We start from the raw sequence: 10,771 nt of genomic DNA on the forward strand, positions 1-10,771 counted from the left end.
CTCAGTGGGTAAGAGCACCCAACTGCTCTTCCAAAGGTCCAGAGTTCAAATCCCAGCAACCACATGGTGGCTCACAACCATCCTTAACAAGATCTAACTCCCTCTTCTGGGGTGTCTGAGGACAGCTACAGTGTACTTACATATAATAAATAAATAAATCTTTAAAAAAAAAAAGAATAAAGTCTGCCTGAGCACGATGTGCCGCAGCGATGGGATTTATTTCACTCTCTCGGTCTTCAACAAACAAGCCTAGTAAGGAGCACTGAACCAAGAACAAAGAGACAAGGGAACCAGAGCATGCAAAGTCAGAGTCCCCAGGTAAGTGCGGGGAGGGAATTAGGTTACATGTGGCTTCATTTTTAGATATGCTTCTTATTTATGTGTGTGGACAGGGTCAAATACTTCTTCCATCTTCAGCAGCAAGATTAACAACATATAAGATTATTGTATTACTTAGTAGCTCTGGGGCTAAGATAATCGGTTATTAAAGTGCATACATGCACGCATGGGGACTCATGTTAAAAACGCCAGGTGTAGTAGCATGCAGTGGTAATCCCAGTGCTGGGTAGGTCCCTGGCGCTCACCAGCCAGGTAGGTTAGTGTAATCAGTGGATTCCAGGCCTTAAAGAACAAGGCAGACCCGAGGAATGAGACTGACTTCTGGGCTCGACATGCACATATCTACACACCAAGTGTAAACACATGAAGGTGTAAACACCACACTGGAAGTATGTTTAAGGCTGTCTCACATGAGGCCATGAACACATTGTAAGCACCATGTCGTAGCATACAGGATCCAACAGACCATCTATTCACTGAATGTGTGTGTGAGTCCCCTGGCTTCCTCTGTAGATGCACGCCACTGTTTTGGAGACACTGGAAGTGTGCTGTTACTCTTACCTCATAGACCCTGTACCGAACAACGTCGTTTGTTTTCATTACATTTTTCAAATCATCCAGCAGATTACTTTCAAATAGAGCTTCCAGTCCAGCCTGGGTTAGTGATATTCTCGACAGGGATTTAATAGCCTTACACAGAAAGAAAATATTTGTCACAAAGTACAGAAGATTTCTATCTGTTTCCTGAGCCTGATGTCAAAATTAGTACATAAAATACCCCAATCCGATAGGTATTCCCATTTTTGCTACTGTTATTTATTTATAACTGGAAAACACTAAACAACCAAATATAAGCGTGACAGATGACACAGACATGTGTCTTAGGAGCTCACTGCTGTTTCCGACACCACTTACACAAGGCTGAAGGTTCATTTCCACCTTAACCCTACAAACCACGCACCAAGCGTCTCCACTGACTTTAGGACACCAACGTCTGCACAGTGGGCGGAGGGCTCTAGTGAACTCACCGCTTTAGCAACAGATAAATTCTCTCCACCAATGCAATAAACAATCTGTTTCAACAGTTCAGCATTATTCAGAATCTCAGTAACAGCTTCTGAATTTTCAACAATTCTTCCAATCTGGGGGAAAAAAAAGCAGAGACACTCTTCCCAAATAGAACACACAAACAAAGGATACTTGTATTTTTTACTGTGTAATTATTACAAGTAGTTATTACAGCTATCACACAAATTATTACAACTTCACTAAAGCCAAACACACACAGGGTATAGTCAAGCTTTTAAGTGGAAAGGAACAATAAACAGTGGGTAAAGAGTGGACAGGTGAGGCAAACCAGCATGTCGATTTTTAGTTGTACAAATCTTGGATAAATTACCTTGCTTGAATTTTTTTTATTAGAAAAATAAGAATACAATTTTTAATTCTAAGGCAGTAAGAAGATTAAATGGATGAGGCAAAGTACCTGCTACAATGCTACAGTCTCTGGCATATATTCGGGAATGAGTAAATACCACTCTCCCACCCACCCCAAACTGAATACACAGATTAGAGAGGAAAAGGGAAAGCTGCAGACTGTCTAGCAGCGCATCACACAAATGCTATGATGACTGGCTGACAGGATGAGAGCCACTATTATAATGTGTTGGCTTTGCGAAGTTTACACTTGGTTCAAGCTTCTCCAATACAACATAATATAGCAAAGTAACTTCTAAACACTGAAAACCCAGTTTTTACAGTCTAGGAGCTCCTTACAGGTTGATCTCGTGAACTCGCACAGCAGTGGCAGCACACCTGGCGCGTCCAAGGGCTTCAGTGAGTGACTTAAATGTTTCTGCATTTACCACTACAATTCCATACCTGGGACAGAGTGAGGGTTTTTACAGAGTCATCAGGATGAGTCAGTCCCCTCTGCAGGTCAAGCCTGAGGTTCCTGGCCAAGTGAATTGGCTCCACAGCTTGGAGCAACCTCTCCAGAATGGACACACACAAAGCAGTCTGTTCCCTAAAGGAGACAGCACAGATCTCATTCATATCATGTCAGACTGGAGAGAACAACCTAACACCTAAAGAGACAATTTCTCCTGAAGATTTTCTTCAAAGAAGCAGATTCTAGTCACTTATTAGGCATTTCGTGTATATCTGCACTAAATTCTTTGCAATGCCTGTGCTGGGGCTACAGAGACAGATAGGACATACTGTCTAGCCTCAGAAAGGTCACTCTAATAGAAGACATGCACACAATAAGATAGACAAAGTAGAGATGTATGCTATAAGCTAGGGATAGAAGCTGTAGCAGATTAAAAGTAAGTTTGCAAGGTATGGGTAAGGCTTCCAGAAGCAATAACGCGGGACTAAGTTTTCGGGAAGACCCAGGAATGAATGGTTTAGGAAGGTGTTTCAAGCAGAGGAAGGTGCAGCACACAAGAACACACAGAGAAGTCAGATGCTGCACTAATGCTGCACTAATACTGCATGTATTGGAGCACGTCATGGCTGTGCTCAAAGCTGGGGAAGGTAGAGATGGCAGAGGGTAAGATGAGGGGCAAGAAACAAAACTAAGAGGTTTTTATGCCATCCGCGGCTTTTCCAGAGAAGCAATGCCCAGTGATGCAGCGGCTTTAAGCAGAGAACAGACACAAGGACAGCTAGCTTACAGCTATCTCTTGGGGCTGAGGTGGGACTCAGAGGTGGAACACACACATACACATACCATGTACAAAGTCCTGGGCCAACCCCTAAGGCCAAGGTGACAGAAAGAACAAAAGAAGGCACGAAGAAGGAAGAGGAGAGGCCGCTCTGCAGCATGACAGAGAGGCTGTCCCAGTAGAAAGCAGCTGATGGATGTGGAGGCGATGAAGGAGCAAATCAGAGCAGCAGCAAAGGTGGAGAAGAGGGGACACTTGAAAGGTAAACCAATCCGAACTTGACGACTTGCTGTAGGTATGGATCTTGTTCCTGAACAATTTACTTGCCTCTTAATAGACAATATAAATAAATGGGTTAATTTATGTCTGATGCCAGGACAGAATTAAACTGGCCTAACTTTCCAAGACTGCAATATGAATACAAAACAAAAGCCTTACACATGAGCACACTTGAGCTGGGAGATGCTCAGTGGGTAAAGCACCTGCCATGTAAGTGAGAAGCTGAGTTGGGATTCCCAGATTCCCTAGAGAGACTGGAAGGCTCAGTGAAAAGGCTCACAAAGCCAGCCTGACGACTTGCAGAACCCACAGGAAACACTGCATTATAGTATTATGCACCTGACAGTAGAATCGCAGGATGCTTACAGGCCCAGCTAGCTTGGAGCAGAGGTTCTCAACCTGTGGGTCACAGCCTCTTTGTGGAGTGGACTGACCCTTTTACAAGGGGTCATTTAAGACAACCAGAACACAGATATTTACTACAATTCACAACAGTAGCAAAATTACAGTTATGAAGTAGCAACAAAAATAATTTTATGGTTGGTGGTCACCACAACACAAAGAACTGTATCTAAGAGTTGTAGCATTAGGATGGTTGAGAGCCACTGGCCAGGAGTCTGATGGGTGGTTAGAGGGGTAGGAAGTGGGGGGGGGGGGAAGGGGAAAAAATAAACAACAAAAAGACCCCCATAGGTCCTGCCTCAACAAATTGGAAGATGAGACTAGCTAGATTCCCTGAAGTTGTTCCCACACATGCACTCCAGTGAGCACACACATGCTTGTTCTCTCTCTCTAAAAGAATTTTTAAAAGCAGTGATGGTTTAAAGTGTATTGTGTACAAACTGTCGCAGGTCCTATGTGATCCTTAACTGCCAAACAAGCTAAAGGTAGTAAAAGTCAGTCACTCTTGCTGGACTTCTATGGTTCGTATCAGTGATCTTAGGTGCTAAATTTCCCTCATTCAAGGCGTCAAGATCGCAGATTTACAGCAACAAAACTAGAACCTGAATCAACACAACCTCTTATGTGGTCTAGCCAAGGTAACAGTAGTGTACTGTGGAGACTACAATTCTATCAGAGAAGAATCACTCCAACAAATTGCAACCACCATATATAGTACATATCTAGCTCTAAATGCTCATTCAAATTGCTTCCTAGCATACCACCCCAGGTCGCAGCAAGCTGTCTTTTCCATTTACTTTATTCCCAAACTTCCCAACTTTGGTTCCTGTTGCCAACCTGCAGTATGATTTTTCTAAGTCTTTTCACCTTCAATATGAAAAGTCGGCTAGGGAGGAGCCCTAGGAGATAGCCTGAGCTACACACAGAGCTTGAGACCAGCTCTAGGTAGCAAGATCCTATCGCAAAACAAACAAACAACAAAAACTGGACCCAGTAAGTACCCTCTTTGTAGGCTGTAGGCCTCATCTTGTATTTAGCATGTATTTCCTGTCCTGTGCTTCAGGGCAAATGCAGAGAGGAACAAATGTGGTTCTCGTCTTCACAAATCATATAAACCACAAACACACACACACAGAACTCTAACAAGGGAAAGGTGTCCAGAATTATAAACAGAAAAATGATGTCATTATGGTGTCACTTGCAGCTGGAGAAAGACTTTTTGGGGAGATGGCACATCGGCTGGTCCCCAGTCAGTAGAACTGGTGTGAGAGGAGTTCAGAAAGTGCAAGTCACGCTCCAGGAACGTTAGTGGTGTTAACAGGGTGGTGGAACAGATGCGCTCAGTGGAGTAAATGAAGGCGTCTAGCCTGGAAAAGCAGACTGAAAAGCTACCAGGAAGGGTGCAAATACCAAACTACACAACCATGATTTCACACAAGCTAAGCCAACTGACCTGAGACATTAGTTCTGGTTGCAGGGTGAGGGTTAGTCAGAAAAGGAAAATAACCATTAAAATACTGATTGTTAAAACCAACTCAGCAGATGTAGCAGGAGGAAGAGACGTGGCAGAAGAGAAGAGAGCACACTGAAAGCATTCAGTGTTGCCTGACTGGAGTTCACTATCTTTTCAAATTAAAACTCAAATATAAAAAGCACATTAAATGATCAAGTTACCAAATACAAGACGTTTCTAATTTAATGCTATAGACGCATATTAATCAATCCTAACATTTTAACTCCACTTGCAACATTAATAATTTCTACATATAATCCTGGGCCATGCAGTTTAGTCTCACTTGTAAGGGGTATATAGTGGATTAATTTACACATAAGCTTCACAATTTTCCTTTTTTTCACATTCAACACTTTCATACTCACACTGATCGGCCGCGCAACGTTACGCAGCAATAATCTATGTCCTTAATGATTTATTAATATGGCTGTTCCTACTTTAAAGTTTTGCTGTCTCACAAATCTGTTATTCCGTACATCTTAATTCCAGTGGACAAGCATTCACTGGATACTGGCATTAAAAGGCGTGCGACGGATCCCGCCACAGTACCAGCAGCAGATCCCTTCGGAAGAGGAGAACCGTCAAGACCCGGGTAACACACAGTTGTGCATGCCCTGCAGTTGGGACAACCTTGACTTTTCTCCGAAAGACCCTTGCAGCCATCCCGACCCGCCCAAGCCCCGTGCTTCTCTCACCGATTGTTCTGGTTAAGCAAGGAGAACAGCGGGCGGAGGCGAAGCTCCGCCGCCTGCTCGCGAAGCTCGTGCAGCGGCACAGCCTGCACCACCGACTGCAGCGCACGAAGCTCCTCCAGCGGCGCCTCCAGCCGCGCCACCTCCCGCAGGAGCGACACAGCCTGCGCCGCCATCTTCCTGGCGCCTGTCTGCCCGCCCACCTACCAGGGTCCCAGAGCGCCTCTCTGAATCTCGCGAGACCTTACGGAGCGTAGCCTCCCCCCGCAGATCTGTCAAGTCTCGCGAGATCCTTCCTCAGCGCGGTCCCCGCCCTTTTTTTTTTCTTTGAGACCCGGAGTCTTGCGCTTGCCGGGCTTGCGGCGGCCGGGGTAGCCGTGAGGAGGAGATCGCGCGGGGGATCAAGGGGCTTTGTGCACGCTCTCCGCCGTGACGGAACCGGGATGAGGGAACCCGAATCCGAGTTCAGGTGGCCATCAAGATGAGGCACACGGTCCCCGAACACTTGGACACCGGCGTGCATAACTTGGACGTGGGGCGCCGGTTTGACGGTCAGCCAATGGAAGGCCTGACTCAGAGACGTTTGGGGCCGAGGTGCCGGAAGCTTCCGGCATCTTCGGGAGTCTGCGCGTGACGTAGACACCCGAAGGGCAGACACAGCAGTCAGTGAAACACGGGATTGTTGGAAACACGGGATTGTTGGAGAAGAACCATTACAAGCTGGTTGACAACCGTTTCAAGCCTTGGAATGTCTGGTCAGAGATGTAGACCTCATTTGGTCCCCTGTGCCAAGGAGATGAGTCTGTTTTGGAACGCATGGCTTCCTGTACTTTTACGGAAAGAGACAAAGATACAGAAAGTGTGTGTGTGTGTGCGCGCGCGCGCGTGTGTCAGGGACTCAGGTGACAAAAATAAAACTCTGCGACTTTACAAAGACTCTAATCCCACTCGTCTTTTGGAAAAGGTTAAACTACCCTTGTCCCCATTTTATGTCATGCACACGGAGAAGTGTCACTAACCGTTGCCTTCTCTTTTCGTTACTTCTCGATTATTGTACCCTTGAAGCCTAGAAGCTAATTGGCAGAGAAAGCTCTTGAATTAAAGGTGCTGGTGATTCTGAACAGAAGTCCCAGGCATTCAGACTCCCCCTCAGCCCCCCAAACACCCAGGGGCTTGTTTTCTGTAGCCCTTGGATCATAGTATTTTCGAGACATTCAGGAATTAGTTTATTAAGAAGACATTTGACTACTTTGCTCACTGTGTTGAAAAAGAAAACTCACCTCACTTAAGTAACACAGCAGCCTTATACTACTTTTAGTAGTTATAAAAGAAATAATAATAATTAAAAAAATGACACATAGCCAGCCATTCTTAAAGCTTGGGAGAAACTTAGGAGTATGTTGTGAGAGGCCTCACAGGTTTCCCTAGAGCTGATAAGATTTAAAAAGAATGGAGAATTGATTTGGTTAAAAATAATATTGGGAAAAGTGAGCTAAGAGTCTATATCCATAGGCAAGAAGACCGACCCCTGCAACCACAGATTGAAGATGCTTCTAAGCAAAGTGGATGTTGCCCATGCTAGGCCTCAGCCCTCACTGGTCGCAATCGCCATGGATCCTGGCCTGAGATGCCTCAGCAGGTAGAGGCACTTGCTGTCAAGCTGAAGACCTGAGTCCCATTCTTTATGGTATAAGGAGAGAGCTGACTTGTACACATTGTCTTCTGAATGGCACACTTGGCACATAGTCTAAGTGCCACATACCACATACCACAACACATGTGGAGGTCAGAGGGCAACTTGCTCTCTTTCCATCATTTGGGTTCTGAGATTGAACTTAATTCTTCAGGTTTGGTGACAAGCACCTTTACCTAATGAGCCATGTCTCTGGATCAAACTCACCAGGCTAAGTGTCTATTTTGTTGAACTAAAACACACACTCACACTCTCTCATACACACACACCAGAATAATCTAGATACAAAACAGTTCCATAACCAGTTTATGCTGTGTCTCTTTCCCTGTGTCTGGAGTTGCGATCATTGTCAAATTAGGGTATGTCACATCGAAGAGCTAAATTAAAAATTTGGAAATCAGCCGGGAAATCAGTGGTGGTGCATGCCTTTAATCCCAGCACTTGGGAAGCAGAGGCAGGTGGATTTCTGAGTTTGAGGCCAGCCTGGTCTACAGAGTGAGTTCCAGGACAGCCAAGGCTATACAGAGAAACCCTGTCTTGAAAAAAAAAAAAAAAAGAAAGAAAAAGAAAAAGAAAAAGAAAAAAAGGGAATCTTTGAGCCAATGCAGTATAGCTTAGCAGGCAAGTGCTAAGTTCAGTTCCTTGGACAAAACTACATGGTTTTTGAGAGAACAGACTTAATGCAAAGTGTCTTTGACTGCTATAGGTGCAACATGGCACATTGCCAGAACCACACAGATACACTAAATAAATAAATGGGGGCTGGAGAGATGGCTCAGTGGTTAAGAGCACTGACTGCTTGAGTTCAATTCCCAGCAACCACATTGTGGCTCACAACCATCCATAATGGTATCTGACGCCCTCTTCTGGTGCATCTGAAGATAGCTACAATGTACTTGGATATAATAATAAACAAATCTTTAAAAATAAATAAATAAATAAATGGACAAAATATAGTAACTTTCTTTATAAAAAAATCCAAAGAACTAAAAATATATAGAATCCAAAGAGTATATATTTTTAGATGATTTTACTTTTATGTGTGTGAGTGTTTGCCTGAACGTATGTCTGGTGCCTATGGAGGTGTTGGATCCCCTAGAACAGTTATGGCTGACTGTGAGCTGACATGTGGATTCCAGGAACTGAACCTGTGTCCTCTGAAGAACAACAATTGTTCTTAAGTACTGAGCCATTTCTCCAAGCACAGAATAAAATAGTTTTCAAAAAGTTAGCAACTCTAGCAATGGAGGATTCTGCATTCCTGAAGGACAATACTCAGCTGCTGGCTTCCTGCTTTTCCAGTTTGTGGCAGACCCCCCCATTGGGATGCTTCTAAGTGTGTATGATGTGTGTTAAAAGATGATATTGGGCTGAATTCTAGGAAAGGCGTCCCAGAGCAACTGGTCTGGGAAGAGAGAAATGAGTTCACTGGGGTACAGGTTCTCTCTCTCTCTCTCTCTCTCTCTCTCTCTCTCTCTCTCTCTCTCTCTGTGTGTGTGTGTGTGTGTGTGTGTTGAGGGGTGGTTCGAGATGGGGTTTCTCTGTGTTGTTACTGGAACTTGCTTGGCAGATCTGGCTGGCTTCAAACTCACAGAGATCCACCTGCCTCTGCCTCTGGCACACTAGAACTGTAGGCTTTATGGCCAGAAAGGCAGTTCGATGAGTGTGTGCGACTCAGTTGTCGGTGTTTGTGGGTGGCTTTGGCCTGTTTACAGAAGGATTTTATCTGTGTGTTCAGGCTTTGTGAGCTGGGGTTTCAGAAGGTTTTGTTTCCTAAGAAAGGCTTTGTCTACCTATGTGGCTTGTTTACATGAATAGGAAGGAAAAGTAGCATTAGTTTTTGTAAGAACAGTAGCTCTGAAAAGTAAGCTCAGGAGAGGTGTAACTAGTGGGCGGTAAAACCAAACAGACAGAAAGCGGCTTTCTTTCCTGCCTGCTGGCAGTCCGCTGGCCAGCCCCGCTGGGAGGGGCAGAGCTGGATAGTGTCCTGGAAAAAGGTGTGTGCAGGGGGGCGGGGAGGTTGCCGCTTAGGCTTCAGTGCCCGCCTCCCAGCCCGCACCCTACCTGAGGTTGTAGTTCACGGTTGCTGCCTAGGGCTAAATCCCCACCACCACCATGGACAGACCGGAATCACGGTGCCCTCCACCGGGCTCCCTCAGGCTCGTCCTTACATGCCTCCTGGTGAGTGCCCGGGTTGATTGTACCGTCCTCCTTGCCCGCCTGAAGCTTTTGCCTGGGGACTGAGGGAAAAGAACCGAAGGAAAGGTATTTTCTCTTCGCTGCTCTCGGGGTCTGTAGTGTGGGCAGGTTTGTGGGAGAACAGTTGAGATTCTTGGAAGTCCTTCCCGTCCAGGAGGCCGTCCAGTGTTAGTAGCACCCTCTCACACCTGCCGTGGGGGATAAGTGGGGCTGTGCTCTACGCGGGGAGAGTGCTTGCGGTGCAGTCTCCTAAGCCCTGTTTATAAGGTCTTTGCCTATTGCAGTTACCCCTGCTTTCCGCAGGCTGCTATCTCATCTCCGAAATGTCCGAGATAGCGAGATAGCGAAGGTAGCATAGTAGCTGCCAATGGTTATGAGGGCAGGACTGTAAAAAGCTGCTGTAAATCTATTTGAGGATTTTTTTTTTAAGTTCTGGATTTGTAGCCAGAAAAAGGTATAAGCTGAAAGTTGTGTTAATCTCAAGGGTTTTACAGATTCCTTAATGCTAGGTTGGTGAAAATGTAATACACAGGATTAGGTGCGGCTTCCTCTGCCTCATCCTGGATTTGTGACTCATTTCTTTTCTTTTCTTTTTTCTTTTTTCTTTTTCTTTTTTTTTCTTTTTCTTTTTCTTTTTTTTTTTTTTTTTTTTTGTGACTCATTTCTTAAAGGCCACCGTAAATACTCTAGGACAGAGAGAAAGGAGCCCACATGGTTGGTCTGTAATCCCAGCATAGGCTGAGGCAACAAAATCCCTGCGAGTTCGAGGCTCACCTGGTCTACATAATGAGTTCAGGCTATCCAAGGGTACTTAGCAAGATTGTCAAAAAAAGCAAAATAGAAAGAAAGAAAGGAAAAATGGGATAATGACTGGACCAAGTAAGAAATAACTGAACAGATACATATAATATTTTATATAAATATAAAATTAGAAAAGATATATAGCAAAGATAAAAGATATAAAGTATCTTTTTTTTTTTTTTTT

The 10,771-nt window shown here is 44.8% G+C and overlaps 2 protein-coding genes across 4 annotated transcripts in view; one reads left to right on the plus strand and one right to left on the minus strand.

Annotated features, from left to right (window-relative positions):
• Positions 1–6,102, minus strand: part of Psmd5 (proteasome 26S subunit, non-ATPase 5) — a 15,906-nt gene extending 9,804 nt beyond the window's left edge. Inside the window, exons 1-5 of one of the 2 annotated variants that reach the window (XM_029537024.1) lie at positions 5,898–5,985; positions 3,074–3,337; positions 2,221–2,365; positions 1,368–1,481; positions 901–1,029 (exon numbers count right to left, since the gene is read on the minus strand). In XM_029537024.1, coding sequence (XP_029392884.1) covers positions 901–1,029; positions 1,368–1,481; positions 2,221–2,365; positions 3,074–3,168 — 483 coding nt within the window. In that variant the 5' untranslated portion in view covers positions 3,169–3,337; positions 5,898–5,985. Of the gene's footprint in view, positions 1–900; positions 1,030–1,367; positions 1,482–2,220; positions 2,366–3,073; positions 3,338–5,897 lie in introns of both variants that reach the window. The other variant, XM_021193330.2, reaches the window with a different exon arrangement.
• A 3,516-nt stretch (positions 6,103–9,618) lies between these two features.
• The window catches only part of LOC110317500 (protein CutA homolog), an 18,242-nt gene continuing 17,089 nt past the window's right edge, over positions 9,619–10,771 (plus strand). For both annotated transcript variants that reach the window (XM_021191944.2, XM_029536650.1), the window contains exon 1: positions 9,619–9,768. In XM_021191944.2, the coding sequence (XP_021047603.1) occupies positions 9,703–9,768 (66 nt within the window). In that variant the 5' untranslated portion in view covers positions 9,619–9,702. The remainder of the gene's footprint in view (positions 9,769–10,771) is intronic.

Source organism: Mus pahari, chromosome 3, assembly GCF_900095145.1.
Source record: "Mus pahari chromosome 3, PAHARI_EIJ_v1.1, whole genome shotgun sequence".
In the NCBI taxonomy this organism is placed as follows: Eukaryota; Metazoa; Chordata; class Mammalia; order Rodentia; family Muridae; genus Mus; species Mus pahari.